General features: G+C 40.0%; 2 protein-coding genes across 2 annotated transcripts; both read right to left on the reverse strand.

Moving 5' to 3' along the window:
- Nucleotides 1-318: 318 nt before the first annotated feature.
- On the reverse strand, nt 319-8,676 carry LOC146362994 (cytosolic non-specific dipeptidase-like). Its single transcript, XM_084919668.1, has 12 exons — nt 8,459-8,676; nt 7,248-7,326; nt 6,779-6,922; nt 6,522-6,684; nt 4,735-4,823; nt 2,994-3,194; nt 2,827-2,911; nt 2,572-2,732; nt 2,297-2,461; nt 1,706-1,847; nt 727-874; nt 319-526 (listed from the first exon to the last, which is right to left on the reverse strand). The coding sequence occupies exons 2-12, from the start codon at nt 7,305-7,307 to the stop codon at nt 460-462; spliced, it is 1,425 nt and encodes a 474-aa protein (XP_084775794.1). The 5' UTR covers nt 7,308-7,326; nt 8,459-8,676; the 3' UTR covers nt 319-459.
- Nucleotides 8,677-12,560: 3,884 nt separating this feature from the next.
- On the reverse strand, nt 12,561-16,020 carry LOC146362995 (zona pellucida sperm-binding protein 4-like). The gene is made up of 12 exons (XM_084919663.1): nt 15,847-16,020; nt 15,305-15,619; nt 15,107-15,222; nt 14,781-15,027; nt 14,592-14,714; nt 14,335-14,507; nt 13,717-13,814; nt 13,440-13,585; nt 13,165-13,342; nt 12,954-13,089; nt 12,701-12,775; nt 12,561-12,631 (listed from the first exon to the last, which is right to left on the reverse strand). The coding sequence occupies exons 1-12, from the start codon at nt 15,989-15,991 to the stop codon at nt 12,623-12,625; spliced, it is 1,761 nt and encodes a 586-aa protein (XP_084775789.1). The 5' UTR covers nt 15,992-16,020; the 3' UTR covers nt 12,561-12,622.
- Between the last annotated feature and the right edge of the window lie 302 nt (nt 16,021-16,322).

Here is a 16,322-nt window from a genome sequence, read left to right on the forward strand (position 1 = left end):
TGTGACTGATTGTACTTTTTCAATGCTGTGATGTGGAAAACACTAATACAATAACAGCATTTGGTCATGCTGCTATCACTGACGCCTCAAACACATTTGACAGCTTCTAAATTAAGCTTACCAACATTATTTTATTTCTTTTTTTATTAGTCCTTTATTTATGCAGGTAAAAATCTTATTGAGATTAAAAATCTCATTTCCAAGAGAGACCTGGCAGTATTATTGTGAGTTATGACCCACATGCTAAGCGGTGCACTGCATCAAAAGTAAATCCTGTTACATCCTGAAAAGAACAAAAACAAAAGAGGACAATTCAAACAAAGTACGAAAAACACTTTTATTATCAGCAGGGTGTATAAAACCATTCATTGTGAAAGGTAATTCCAGTTTAGGTTAAGTTTATGTACTGAAATGAAGGATGAGCATATCTTACACCTATCATTATGAGAAACCATCAAATCACTCCAGCAGAGAGACCTCATGGAAGTATGCTCCCAGCAGCTTGACTCCCTGAATGTAGTTTGATCTGAAAATGGAGAAATAAAGCCATGATAACAGTTTATAATTCAAAAACTCACTTTACCTGTCATTAAGTTTAGCACAGAAATAATCTGGAGATGACAAACATTATCCTCTTCTTTTACTGCAATATTTCATCCATTTTATCAATAGTTCCTACTTGTTCCACATTTCAAAAGAAGTGAAACCGTATGAGCTGTGACCAACCTGTTGATCTTTTCATTCTGAGAGTGAGCGCCATCATCAGAGGACCCTACAGGAAGCAGCATGACATTACGGCCTGTGGCCTCCTGGAAGGTCAGGGTGACCGGGATGCTGCCGCCCTCGCGAGTCAGATCAGGCTCGACCCCGAAGACTACAGCACAACGAGGAGGAAAAAACAACGCAAAAAGCAATAAAATTTTTAATAATAATAATAATAACAAAAATAATGATGATACTAATATTTTTGTTGTCACATCAAAACTGGGTATAATCCTATCAGTGAAAATACGTGAAAAAGACTTAAAAACGTCCACAAAAATATGCATATAACAGAAAAGCTTATAAAGATATTTCATTGGTCTAGGGGGAGGGGCCACTGGCCCGAGGACTTATGGACTTTGCTGTATAGCTGATGTTAACGTGTTCTACGTTTTAGAGTTATAACAGCAGTTAAGAGTTATCAGGTGTCGATTCACCATTTTTGTGTTAGTGTGTAACATTAATGCTGCTGTGTGTTCTGTGTTTGGTGTGGCTAGCGGAGCACCGTGAGTTAGATGGCTGTGCCCGTTTACCACCGCTCACTGCTGTGGTGTGTGAATGGGCGTTGGTAATAAAAGGCTGTCCTCTCTGTAGCTTAGCATTTCGGCTAAGGCAGGAATAGCAGGTCTCTGTCTCCTCCTTGTCTGAGCTCGCCACAATATGTACAAGGCTTTTGGATAATAAATTTGCTTGTCTTTGTTTTTAATGTCCTGAAACATCTGCCCGAGGACAGGAGCTGAAACATGACGAAATATTTGATTTCTCTTAAAGAAAAAGCATTGCAATGTAAACTGTAAGAAAGTCAGTTGTATTATAGCAGGAGAAAGTGTTTTACACTTTTGTAATACAATAAACACAGAACTGATTTCGACTTTGTATCAAGATAACAGAAATGGGTGAGATTGAGTGAACTCCCTCTTTGATCTAATAAAAGTCCCTGTACCTGTCTTCATGGCCTTTCTCCCTGCCATGTAGTGTGGGTGGTTGAAGTCTGAGACCCAGGCCTTTGCCCCGTGGCCCATGTTCACTTTCAGTTTATTGGGGCTTCCCAGTTCAGCAAACTTCTTCTCCAGATGATCAATGACCTTGAAGAGGGAAAAATAACTTGTTGGAGCTTTTATGCAAAAACAACATGGTGCTCATTATGTGTGCAAAGGGCTGAACTGTATTAGGTGAGGCAAAAGAAACTGACTTGATTGGTTGGTTTTCCTAATTTTATGCAGGTATATTTTAATGCCTGTGTATTTTATGACCTGTGACATTGGTTTTCTGTCTAAATAAAGTTACCTTCATTCAAATTAAATCACTCCACTTTTTTTTTTACTTCATAATTTAATATATTCATAATATTTCTCATTTTCATACATTGCAATTTCTTTTACACACTTCTTAAAAAAACAAAAAAAACAATGCATGGCTGAGCAAATCACCTGAGCAACAAACTACCAATAAGTGGTAGAGATACTGAGTGACCTCTGCTACATTGTTTAGGTGAGTGCTATATGCCATCATTGTGACCTATCACAGTGTTTACCTGCTTCTCCACAACTTTGGGATCCATGTCAGGCACAAGGCGGATGGAAAACTTGCCGATGACCTTGCGAGGAATAACCGTCTTGGCTCCTGCTTCAGAGAAAGCCCCCTCAATACCATGAAGGGAAAGAGAAGGATATCTCCAACGGTGCATGAGGATTTGCTCCTACGGTGGAAGAAATAAAGAACAATAGGTTCAAAAAGTGTGAATGACCCAAAATTATACAGCACATTTCCACCAATGAGTGATGCGAACAACATAAATAATTTCTTTGCCTTTGTGTCATGCAGCAGCCGGCCAACCCCCACATCTTTACAGTACTCATCCAAGTCGAAGTCGATCTTCTCGTACAGCTTTTGCTCCTCTGCTGTCAGAGGCGCCACACTGTCATAGATCCCAGGAACCAAAATCTTACCCCTTTTGTCAACCAGGGAGCCTGTGCAGGAAGTCACAAACACATGATTAAAACTCTAAACTGCTGTAAAATAAGGTCGGTGAGACTAAAAATCACAATTATCAGCTTCACTTGCCCATAAGTGCGATGAGGTCAGTCATGGCCTCATGAACAGAGCCACCAAACACCCCTGAGTGCAAGTCCTTTCCACCACACTCCACCTTGAGGTTGGAACATAAAACATTATTTTAAAATACACAGCTTGTGTGTCTCCCTACCAACAATAATCCAACAGGACTTCACCTCAATGAAGAAATAGCAGATTCCTCTCAGGCCGTAGGTGATGCAGGGTTTGTTTTTGCCCAGCCAGTAGTTGTCAGAGATGCAGACGTAGTCCACGCCTTTAAAGAAAGTGTCCTTTCTAGAAAACACAAGATCATCCAGACCCTCAGATCCAGATTCTTCCATCCCCTCGAAGCAGAATTTGATGTTGATGGGAAGGTCCTGCAACAAGAAGAGAGATGCATAAGAAAGAAAGAAAAAAATCAGCAGACTAAAATTTGGTCACTGGTTCAAGTTTAAATTCAGGCTCATTGTGAATCTGTTTTTCCTCATTTTCTAAAGATAAAATAGTTGATTAATCTCATATTTTTAATTTGGACTCCCTGCACATGCTGACTGTTGATCTTTTATCTCCAGCCTTTGCTACGCGTGAACTTTCCTTTATCGCTTTAAAGTACAGTCCAGTACAATTCAGGAGAAAGCAAAGACGATGTGCTTCAGTTTAAACTGTTAGGTTTATATTGTTGATTGTCATTTATGCTTAGAAATATTTAACCATATATGCTTAGAGGTGTATAATCAATTGTGTAGTGATAGGATGTGTGATCTTTAGGAGTCTGCAAAGTGTTCTGAGTGTTCTGGCATTCACACCCACATCCTGGGAGCATGGGAGAGGTCTACCTTCTTTTATTGATTTGTGGTAGGATAAACGTAGCTATGTCAGTTTTAGTCTAAGTGCCTTTTGTTTAGATGAACTGCTGGACTTCCAGACCAGCAGGTTTAGGGAAGTTGTTTATGGGGTCACACTCTGACCACACACACACGCACGCTTACACAACGCACAGGCAAGGTACTCTTTGTGTGTATGTAGACGTCATATGTTAATGCACCTATGTATATTCATGTAACCTCAATAAAAGAGCAGTGTTACGGGGGAGCGGACGAGAGCAACTGGGGTCAAGCGAAGGGACGGCGTTTGTCCAGTTCTCTCCCGTGCACGAGAAACATAAAGAACTTTGCCTACTCGTGTCTTGCTTTGCTGTGTAATTAAATTGTCCTTAACGTTCCAGCGAATAGGTTTATGCTACAAACCTATCATAAACATTAAGTGATTCCTGCCTAAGACAATCCTACCCCGGGACCTTTGACCAAGACATTTACTGCTGACAGCTCTGAAGCAATCAACAAGTGATCTGCAAATCAGTGGTGTACTTTAACACAGAGATAATCCATTTCTAAGAATGACGATTAATCAGTTTGGAAATGCAGCCGTGTACTTGGCTGTTCCATGTTGCAAGGCTTTGTTTTTATCACCTTATTTCTAATTATGCACATTAATAAATACAAATACAACCTACATAACCAAAAAATACACTTACTAATACTTATTATTACACAGGTTTTACATTTCTCACAATAAGTTTTAATAATAAAACTGAGCATGAGTCCAAACTAAGCATATAATGATCTTATGTGTGATATGAATGACCCACATATCATTTTAGAATACAGTGCTATATAGTAGCTATTCTGCTTTATCATCACTATACAAAAACAAAACAAAAATCTTGATAATATTCTAAGTATTATCAATGTTTACAGATTCTGAAATAAACCATCACACCTCAATATACTCCTGTCAGTAATTTCAAGCGTTTCAAGTCACTGTTCAAACAGGGTTTTCTTTTTAAGAAACGCTAAAATATCATATCATCTTTCAACTATCTGAACTTGAAACACCTTTTGTTGGCAGTAACTGTACCTTTCCGATCTTCTGATACGCTTCAATACAGTTAAACCAGGCCAACACTGGACCCTTGTCATCAGTAGATCCTCGTCCATAGAGCTTACCTACAAAAAGAAAACTTTATTTCAGTTTCAAGGTTCTAATGAGAAGATAGTGGAGTTGACAAATGACACTAAGGTTATGTTTATTACATAGTCAGCAGATGACAGTGCTCCATTTTAAGCTTGTTTAAATCATGACTAAGGTTATGTGTAACAATATGAAACCCTTGTTCATGATTTTTTTTTTTTTTTTTTTTTTTAAAAAGGTCTGCAGCAAGTTTTTGTAAACTGTGACATAAGCAGCACTAACACAGCTGAGCAGGCAGGAATGAGACAGCGGGAAGAGGATGTGGCATTTTGTGTCAGCTGACTCAAAATGCACAAGATCACGCATGCTGAGTCCAACAAACCAGAACTTTAAGGAAGCAAAAAGCTCTTTAACATCCATCCATGTCTGTTTAAATCCAGATATATGTCGTAATAATACAACACACAGAACATCTAAAGAATGCCTCACTTGAGCCATTTTGCTTCTAATAATAACTTTATGGGTTCAACTTGGCCTGAGAAGACTGGCGATAAGACTGCAGCTCTAACAAAAGATGAGCTAACTAGGCTGGACTTTGGAAACATGCTGCTAGCAGTTACTGCAAGGAGAAAGCTGATTAAAGCTTGAAGAACATTTAAATATAATTCAACCAATCTAAACACCAAAGAGAGAGTTTGATGTTATTGATGTTGTCACGAGATGACCCCTGTCCTTGCACCACCCCTGCCATACACCACGATGAGGCCTGTTGAGATCGCCTAAGGCCAGGTGTGAATGTGGGTTGAAGCACCTGGGATCAGGTCTCAGGCCTGCACTGGAGGTGGCTGACAGCTGGTGTTGTAATCCACCACCTTTGTTCCAACGATGGTTTTTGAGCAGAGGCAAGGTGGTTTTGCGACTAATCTCCAGTCATTGTAATGACCAAGTGATTGTAATGACCAAGTGATTGTAATGACGTGAGCCAAGGTGAGTCCTCATATCAGGTGATGACATGATCAACGCGTCTCAGGGCCATCTTGAAAGGGAATAACGCCAACTAAGGGTTAAATACCTGGGACACACAACCATTTGTTTTTAGAAGGAGCCTCTTGGATGAGAGGTGAAATGTCTTTGCAAACTTGAAGAAGGCCAACTGCCTTGTTTTTTCAAGCTCTCAAGACAATCCTGTGACTTGTTTTGTGTTACTCATCTTTGCATGTCAGACACATTCGTAGTCTACATAGTTTAGCTTGTTGATGGCACGCTTTCTCTTAGTTATAGTGCCATATAGCATTCTCATTCTCATCTTGCACTACCTACCTGCTGAGTGGATTTGTTTTTGTTTTCTGTAACCTCTGTTCATTTAAGACCACTAAAACACTCTGTCCTCATTATTTTTTTGTTGTTTTCATAGTAATTGACCAGCTTTATTCATCTTAGAAAATTAGTTCGTCTTCTTCTTCTTTTAGCTTTGCCATCTATTCCATCTACAGGACAGTACTTTAGCTCATTCTTCAGTCATATTTGATATTATAACTTTGCTAAACCAAAAACTACCCAGTGTAACTTGCAAACAGCTGGATACAGTAGCCTTAAAGTTTTAATTTTCATCTATTTTTACAAGCCCAAAGCGCGTTCCAGCTGACTTCAGTTACTCGCATAACTTTCCAGCTCAGAAAGAAGCTCCAGGGTTGTTTTGTGCAGGACGCAGGCCAAAAGTATTCTCCTCTTACCGTCTTTCTCCACCAGAGTGAAAGGCTCTGTGTCCCAGCCATCATCGATGTTTGCTGGCTGAACATCAAGGTGCCCGTAAATACACACCGTCTTCTTGGTTGGGTCTGATCCTAACTGCCCCAGGATGATAGGAGGCAGGGGGATCTCCTCTCCTGAGGGAAGCTGCATGAATAATGATTTATGGTGAAATTTAAGTAGAAAAGATAACGCAATATACAAATCATTAATGCATTAAGAAATGTAACCAGTGCAAGACCTTCTGCTTGCCAACGTCCACCAACTCCACAGTCCCTCCCAGCCTCTCGATGTCCTTGGCTGCCATCTCCATCATTTTTTTGATCTCCCCGCGCTTCTCAGGCCAAGCAGACACACTCTGGACACCCACCCACTCAGCGAGGCGCTGAGGACAATTATGAAAAAGGGATTTAAAGACATTAAAATAGGTGTTTTAGGCACTTTCATCATGCTCAAAAAAGAGCCACAGCAAGTGATTCTTAGGACATCAGACCACCTACAAAATTTGACTAAAGCAGCAGTTATAATATCTGGTTTCACAGTTGGCATCTACTATAGCGCCAGCTTAAGTGAATGAGTTACAATGCTGTCCAGTTTAAAGTTAGCTCAATAAGCCATTAAATCAAGTGACAACCATACAATGATTAAACAGCCAAGAGGTCTTACATTGAGTCCAGCATAACTATTATATTTTTCCTGAGTAATCTTACCTGCACATACAGGTCCTGGTGGTCGTCCACATACTTGAAAAGTTCTGTGAGATGAGACATTTTGTGCCAGCAATGGGATCTGAGGGTTAAACAAGCAGACTGGTGTGGGTCCACCTCTGGGTTTGTGCAATCTTATGAGAGGACAAAGATCACGCCTTCCTGCAAATCTGCTGACTGCTGCTGAATTTGCAGCTCCCATCCTGCACATTAGGTCATGAGACTTAAGCTTGTTTCACATCATAATTTCTCAGATCTACAGCTGCAGCTGATCAGGACTTTAACACCAGGCTTTCAGAACAAAACAGCAAGAAAATGTCAAGAAATGCGAGGCTCATAATACAAAGTTACAACAACTGACACAGTAAAGGATAATGCTCAGTTCTGTGCCTTCTGGTCCCTGCTTCTACACTTATCAGATAACCTAAAAGCCACATGCTGATGCAGTAAATTAATTAAGGTAGTTGAACTTTACTGTAAAATGCCTCACTCGCTGAGTAACTGCATTTAAAGTACTGTTTAAACTAAATGTACTTATCATAGAAAATATCATCTCATGTCTTAACACCTTAGAGTTGTGTGGCGACCAAACATAATCGATCTGCACAAAAGATAATACATTTTGTTTATTATTTATTAGTATTAAAACAACAGTTAGGTAGACTATGGTTGATAACGTGTAGACGTGAAAAGATCACTTAATTGTGTGAAGAAAGCCATAAACAACAATTAAACCGTTTCGTACTGAGTGAGAAACTGAAAGAAGGCCATGAAAACTTCTGCACACACGGAGGTTACTTTCCACAGGTGTGCACTGAAATTTGGACTCGCCCTTGTTGTTGCACGACCACTCCTCTAGACCATATATCTGAATATTTCCATGCAAAATAGGCACAGAGACTTAGATGTAATAGTTAATATAGTTCTTTTTTTTTTTTTAAGCGGATATACCCTTTTTCGACTTGGTACTAGCGGGTTTTGTACAGCATGCTATGAAACACAAATAATGATGCGGTAAAATGGCAAGTGAAGCGAAACTAAGTTGGCTAAGCTAAGCGGATGCTGGAAGGTAGGTAACGGGTCATTGCCGTTATATCTACCGTCTGGGTTAATGTGACCGAGAGCTGATCTAGCCCTCTCCGACAAATACTTTGGCCATTTCTAAACTACAAAGAGAAATATTAAAATCTACCTGTCTTGTCAAACAGACTTACTGTGTTTTTATTCCAGATCAGCTGATGTAAACATGTGACAAAGACTTCCTGTATTTGCTAACGACGGACAACTCTGTGAGGTCTGCAGTAAAAAAAAAAAAGCAGCAAAACAACAAAAGCTACTTGTTTTGTGGGGGTAAAAACCCAAAGCGATTCAACTCGTGGGGTAAAAACAACAACCCACCATATGAACTGCTTCAAAGCGCAAAGAATTATGGGTCATCGGAAGCTGCTGCGTCACGGGCGTCTCATCGGAAAAAAAATACATTTACTTCTCAATTGTTCTCCCGTTTGTTAAAAATGACCAAAAAAATAATTGTTTTTTTTTATTTTATCTACCACCACATAGACATAGTTGCACATCTGTTTCTTTGCATGTTCAAGTTAACGAAATAAAGTTGAAAGAGAAAAATATTTAAGAAAGGACTCCAATGTTAAGCAGTATGGCACATGGAAAAAAGCTTTCAATATTTTAAGTATAGTGGACTTTTAGTTCCTCTGGTTTGTATAAAGGACTTTACATGCATATTCATACAAATATAATATTTCTTACAAAATTATTGTTGCGGCTCTTCCAACCAACGACCGCCGCAGGCTAAATATGAGGACACAGATGACGCGCAACAATAAACACATAAGATAGACCTCTGTACTATTTGCTCCTTTAATTCCACTGTCCACTATACAAAATCAGTACATGGGATCAAAACATGATACAAATGCACAGACTGCACAAACAAACGAATGCAACTTACAAACATTACACCAATTACTATGCCAAACTACAGCCTCTGGCTATGGCATAAATTAGTGCACTAAACTAAACTCAAGCTGCATTTAAAAAAAAATGCATCAAGATGCGGTCAACAGAAAGTTTCCCCTCATGCTCACCCTACCTACCCTTCTGCTCATCATCAGGTGCAGTGAACAGGTGAGTGCAACCACATTTATCACCTAACACCCATGAGTCACGCCCCAAACCCGTGCACCAATACAATGTGTGCATTTTAACCAGGCCTCTTAATCAAAAAAAAAAAAAAAAAAAAGGAACTCATATGGCTCCTACAATATTGTAAATGGATCAAACTCACTGAAAATTTATAGGGGAGCTCAAATGATGTAGTCTACATATTAAGAGCACATAGCTTTAGGTCATTTACTGATGGATGTTTATACTTTTAACCTGATTATCAAGATGGGTGTATGTCAGGAAGCTCTGGAGATGACTTAAAAACAAACAAACAATTAAGGCATGTTAATGACAAGCAGCCACATGTAAATGACAGGCCCAAAGAGGGGAAGCTTTTAAATTTGTTTTATGAAACCAACATCAACCACTGGGGGAAAAGGGGAGGCTACAGTGATAAAAGCCAGATTCCTTTAGATTTGTGGGACCACTTGGATGTCACCAATGAAATATAAAGGGACTGCCAGGTATACATCTATAAAGACAATTATTCAAAAGTACAAGTAATTTTAAAGTCTTAAACTGACAGCTGAAGCAGTGACCATAAGGCATTGTATCAAGTATTTATTTGGATTGCAAGACGATTTTCCGGTTGTGTGATATATGGCTTTGCAGTCAGGCACAATGAGAATCTGAGGAATTGACAGTAACTTGACAGCGACAGGCCAACGCTGGTGCAGCTTCACATTTCACACAGTGAAATGTGATCAAATCACATTTAAGTGCTAATCAACCAAAGTCACACCGCCTTTACAGCTCTTCCTCCACACCCTGCTTTTTACAAGTTTTAGATGAAGACAAACTTTGGACAGAGTCTGATGGGTTCACCCATCAGTGGGGGGCTCAGACCCACTACTCCATGACTAAAAGAATCAGCTCAGGCATTTCTAGCACATCCCACTGGAATGAGGCCCCAGGACCGACCCAGGTTCCCTTTGAGTACATTATGCAGTACGATGGCAAACTACACTTGAAATTGCACTAAACTTATGGTCATTTACAGGAAATTAAGTCTAAAGTCAATTTGAACTGGGAGTCGGAGCAGATGAAGCATCTTGGAGTAAATATTACTAAAGATCTCTCTAAGATATATAATGCAAATTTTAATCCTTTGTGTTATAAAATAAATGAGGATATTAAAAGATGGAACTTATTACCATTTTTAAATTTTGAATCACGTATTGATACAGTTAAAATGAATATCTTGCCCAGGATGCTTTATCTGTTCCAAACACTCCCAGTTGAAATAACTGATAAACAATTTCAGGAATGGGACAAAATAATCTCTAGGTTCATATGGCAGGGGAAAAAACCACGGATTAAGTATCAAACTATTCAGTTGGCTAAAGACAAAGGGGGGTTGGGGTTCCCATGTTTGAAAGATTATATATTTCAGCTGAATTGAGGATATTAGTGTGTTGGTGTAATGTAGACTACCAAGCGAGATGGAAAGAAATAGAAATAGAAACAGTGGCCTTAAGAGATTTTCCAATTCAGGCAAGCTTAGGGGATGTGACACTCATTAAAAAAACAAATTAATCAAGGAAACCAATGGATTAACTTGCCTTTAAAACTTTGGTTACAATTTCTTAATAAGAATGATTGAAATGAAGAGGCCAGGATTTTAAGATGGTGCGCTTTTGATTTTTTACCCAATAAGTTAGATGTAAGATATAAAAAAAATGGGCAAGACAAGGCTTAATGGCATATTGTATGTTTTACGATAAGGGAATTCTTAGGGACTTCCAATCAGTAAAAGATCAATACCAGTTAAGCAAAACTGATTTTTTTAGGTTTCTTCAAATTAGGCATCACCTACATAACTTTATACCTAAGAGAATAGATCTTTTCTCTCTACCCGTTTTAAGTATATTTGTCAAGGCTTACCAGGCAGATCCCGGCCTCAAGGTGATTTCTAGACTGTATAAGGCAGCGGTCCCCAACCTTTTTTGCGCGACGGACCGGTTCATGCCCGACAATATTTTCACGGACCGGCCTTTAAGGTGTCGCGGATAAATACAACAAAATAAAACTAGTACCGGTACTAGTTTACATTTCACACCTGAGCCTCAACTCTCGCGGACCGGTACCGGTCCGAGGCCCGGGGGTTGGGGACCGCTGGTATAAGGGTATACAAGAGGTTAAGAAGCAAAATACTACCTACATTTTAAAAAAAAAAAAAAAAAAAAAAAAAAAAAAAGGGAAACAAATACAGCAATTTCAAATGACATTTGGTATCAGCAGTGTGCTTTTCAGTGGAGAATTTCTAGTTCTAATATATGGAGATGTTTTGGTTGGAAGAATCTCTGTAGGTTTTTTATTACTCCTGCACAAAGTAAACATTCTAATCACTCTAGCTGCTGGAGAAATTGTGGGGCCCAAGGAATAAAACACTTCCACTTGTTTTGGTCTTGCCCATTGATCAACACTTTTTGGGTATCGTTTCATTCTGAGTTACAGATCATTTTTAGTATGCAACTTCCCTTTAATTGGGATGAACTTTTGTTTGGATATTTATACTCAGTGAACGTAGATAAAACGTCCAAGCTGTTGTATGGTATTCTGAGTCTGGCTGCCCGTAAGACTATTACCAAGAAATGGCTTAGTGTGAAAATTCCATCACTAAATGACTGGTATGAGATTGTTTATGGGATGTTTAAAATGGAAAGAATTACCTTCATTAATAGACTCCAATATGACATATTTAGTGATATTTGGGTTAAATGGAAACATTACATTTTGTCAAGGAGACCCGATTCTCTCTCTCTCTCTCTCGGCGAATACATGTAGGTATGTCTAAGGACATGGGTGTGTATACACACACACTAGATGGTACACCCTTGTTTATTTTGGTTTATCTGTGTTCTTATAGGTTGATTAAAAAAATAAAATATAAGACACTTATGGTCATTTTACCTAGACGCAATATTTCATGTGTTTGCTCAATGTTTCCATTGTATAGCATGCACCGCAGCCTTTGATGATCACTGAATTGTCTCATGTTTTAGTGCTTGATAAGTTCAATAAACAACATTTCAATGTGTGGATCTGAAATGCCAAACCCTGAGGTCCACACCAAGCATTCTACACTAGTTATACCTTGCAGTTCTTAATGACGACAAAAGATCCATGCATAGTGAATTAAAAAGGCTTTATTTTCTTAGTTAAATCACAATGTTAGTTTCCAGATCAAATCCTTATTGAACCTGGAAGAAAATGAATCTAATTAGACCATTAAACAAGTTGCAAATTATCACCAAGATTTAGAGACTCACCCTCCCATCAAAGCACTGCTCATCACATCTCTTTTCTGCTGGCAGACAAACTTCTGCAGAGCACATGAAATAAATCTGGCAGGGAATGAACACCATGTGAGTAAAACAAAGTTAATCTTTCAATATCCAAGGCAAACATTGACTTTAAAAACAGTTTTCTGCTTAGAACCCAGACAACTTTAGTTTTGTTTTTTGTTTTTATTTAAACACATGTAAATTAGGAACTGTTCCAGCATCAACTTCTCCAACTCACCTCTTCGTTTAGGTACTTGTTTGTCCTTTGATCCATGAACTGGAAGGCACTCACTATAAAGCGTTTTTCATGATTCACTCCAGGAACATTGCTGACTTTAAGTATGGACACATGTGGATCATGAGGATTGGCACACCTGCAGACAAGCATAACTTGCAGTCAGAAGTTAAAGATAACCTTCAAGCTCTAAAATGTTGATGGTGGTGCTTACCCTTCATAGATTAGCACCAGAGCATTTTTTGCAGAACGAGGATATGCCAGGCAGTAATTCACAAGAATTATTGCATCTGCGTTAGGAGAGCTGAGGCGCAATTCAAGATACACAGGGCGGCCGAGGAGCAGCCGCAAGGGCTGATGGTGATGGTCATAGAAACTTGAATAAGTCTCATCTGTTGGGATGGAACAGAAGGCATTTAGCCAGTCTTCACACCAGCAGAGTTTGTCAAGCCTGTTTACTGTAGTTTGTTGGAAAGACAAATGCCCAACCTTTGGCAATTCTCAACTCGACACCATATAAACTGTTGGAGATGACTGAAGAAGGCATACTGGAAGGTGGGGTCTTCACCATGTAGCCAACACTAGCCATTGACTGAGCAGTGCCCCATTTGTTATAGCGGCACTCAATCAGGAATCTACAAGAGGTCAAATAAGCCATTAATTCCACGTGCCAGTCTAGAACCCAGCATACTGCTCACCATGTGCCCCTGCCCCTCAGTCTGTTAGATTTGTGTTTGCATATTAAAATCTAGCACAAGCCACTAACCTGAGTGGATCAGTTCTTGTAATGACACCATACTTTAGATTGAGAGCGTGAACAATACTCTGCACTTCAGCCAGGTATATCGTCACCTCACCAACATCCTGTTAACACAAGTTACATTGCATGATTTACTTACTGAGGTGCAATTTACAAGAATACAAGCCAGCACGTTAAAAGCCAAGTGTCTGCTTAAGTCTCAAAACCTTTGTACCTTTTAGGAGAACCTCATACAAGTGACAGTTTAGATTAAAAGTTGATTCTGACAGATCAGATGGCGCATGGAAGAGTTCAGACAGTCAACAAGCTTTAGACATGTCATACTAGAGACATCCTTCCAGTTTAAGCTGCATAAGCCCCCAATCTGTCAGCAGTACTGCCCCCTGTACTGCTGCCTGCCATTTAGCAGCAAAACGTGTAGGCTGTTGCAGTGGCAAATGAGGGTGATAGCTGGTCATGACCGCTCATTAAAATTAGTCCTGCAGTAGCATATACCAACATCTCCAAGTCAAGCACCAAAGCATTCTTATTCCAGATTTGGACATATATCAGGTTGCGGCCAAAAAGGTCAATGCATTCCTACAAAGTTTGCCAAGTAACAGCTTTGGTGGATGGGTAACTTACGTAAGAATGGGTTCCACATTCTGTAACTTTGAACTTAAAGATGGCGACCTGGTTGTTAACAATGGCTGGTTTACACTCTGGATTTCCAGGAACAATCAGCCTGGTAGGATCCACAGGGATGGATGCAGAGTTGTACCGAATGGCAAATACAAAATGTTGATCCACTGTGCACTCTACAGGAAGGATAGAAAAAAGCCACTTAAGTTTCACGGATTAAAAATTCAACATTTATACCATCTGTCAAAAACTAGCCTTACCTTCAAGTGGGTAGTAGCAGACAGACGCTAGCAAATCCACACAACAGCCCATGGCCCGACATTCTGAGATAGATATTCCATAATGACCACATCTCACCTGCTCTCCCACAGGGATGCTGCAATCTGAAAAAGGGAAAAACAATTAATTTCATCTGAATAATGTTGAAGCATCTTCTACAAACCACTTACGTTGTCTTAATGTTGGTGATGATTGAGGGAATGCTGGTTGGGGCAATCCTGGTTGTGGTACTGGAGGAACCGGTAACATAGGTGGTGGAACCAGTGCTTGTGGATCTCTGACCAGTTTAACACACATCAAGGGCCCACCACCTGAACGTGGCACCATTTCTGGATCAAACTTGTTGCAAGATGTGGTCGACACTCGTTTCTGGCCAAGTGTATCGGTGTACAAGAGCTGCAGACTGAAGCCATCCGCCTATAATAAATTGTAAAATAAAGTTTAATGACTTCCTGTTAAGCAAAACAGTCAAGGGAGAAACTCTTAAGCAACTTACATGCCGCTCCACATTGCACCCATTGAAGGGTACAGTTAAGGTGTTCTTCAGCGGATCCACTTCATAACCACAGTTTTCTGGCGCACCAACAATAGGCAGCAGACTGTCCCCAGAACCTGGAGAAAGTACATGCCAAAGTTTTATCAGACAGAGCAATTCAATCTATTACAAATCTAAAAATCTAATCCAAGTACATACCAAACACCTTGACCTCACTCAAAGGTCCTGTTGGCAGAGTAATTTGGAAGCCACTTTCACTGCAAACAACTTCTAGATCAGAAGCAGTTGGATTACAACTGCCTGGCCAGCTCCTTGGAGGCTCATCTTCAAATTTTACCTGGAACCCACGGTCCACACCACCACCACCATAGTGCGTGGGTCTAGAATCATCTATGGCCAAGTCATCGTAGTCAACATTGGAGTCAAAGTTTTCACTGCTGGCAACACCTTCGGCTTCAAGGACCACATCTTCAAGAATTTTAGCTTCACCCTGGTCAAGGCCACTACTGTAATCTGGACAACAGAGGTCGTTGTTAGGTCACTGATAACAAGGTAAAAACCCCATTCATATGGGCAGGAAAAGCTAGAAGTGTAGCGTAATAAGCATGATGTTCATTCCTCTCAAATCTATATCGTAGATTGTCACCATTAGCCGTCAGGCAACAAGCTGTTAGAAGCCACAAGTCGTAAGTGACCAATCCTGATAAATACACCTGCCCAACCGTCTCCCTGCCGTTTACCTGTAGGGTCGTGTGGTTCGCCCCTCTCTCCGGGCTCATACAAACTGCGAAGCTGAGTTTCATTTATGCGCTCCCACCCCCGGACGGACACCGGCAGCAGAGTCCAAGTCAGGACTAGCAGCAGCTCGAGCCTGCACCCAGCCATTCACGTGAAAGCTCTCATGCAGCTGCAGAAAGCCTCGCGCCCCGCTACAAGTACTGGCTCCAGCTTAATTGATTGCACCTGACTGCTGCTGATTTTTCACCTGCTGCCCCGTTACAGGCGGGAAGGAAACTCGCCTGTTTATTTATTTTTAACCTTAATTATTATTCATTTAATTTACATTAATTTGGCCAATATTTTATTATATAGGGTATGGCAATTTCTTTTTAGATACTATGAAAAATCTTTAAATCACTTAAAGTTTCTCTGCGGTGGCCGTAGACCTTAGATGTAAACAAAAACCCAACAATTTATCTTTCTCGATTGACGTTTA

Source organism: Perissodus microlepis, chromosome 22, assembly GCF_051167445.1.
Source record: "Perissodus microlepis isolate ML-2025 ecotype Zambia chromosome 22, ASM5116744v1, whole genome shotgun sequence".
NCBI lineage: Eukaryota > Metazoa > Chordata > Actinopteri > Cichliformes > Cichlidae > Perissodus > Perissodus microlepis.

Bases quoted from the DNA above. Each gene is read 5' to 3' on its own strand.
- LOC146362994 (XM_084919668.1), bottom strand. From the start codon at position 7,307: ATGTCTCATCTCACAGAACTTTTCAAGTATGTGGACGACCACCAGGAC. The intron at 2,462-2,571 runs GCAAAGAAATTA...CTTCCACCGTAG, and splicing joins GGCTGCTGCATGACACAAAG to GAGCAAATCCTCATGCACCG. The intron at 527-726 runs GTTGGTCACAGC...CTCCATTTTCAG, and splicing joins CAGAATGAAAAGATCAACAG to ATCAAACTACATTCAGGGAG.
- LOC146362995 (XM_084919663.1), bottom strand. From the start codon at position 15,991: ATGGCTGGGTGCAGGCTCGAGCTGCTGCTAGTCCTGACTTGGACTCTG. The intron at 13,815-14,334 runs GTAAGTTACCCA...TTGTGTTAACAG, and splicing joins AATGTGGAACCCATTCTTAC to GATGTTGGTGAGGTGACGAT. The intron at 13,343-13,439 runs GTTGGGCATTTG...CCATCCCAACAG, and splicing joins CGAGTTGAGAATTGCCAAAG to ATGAGACTTATTCAAGTTTC.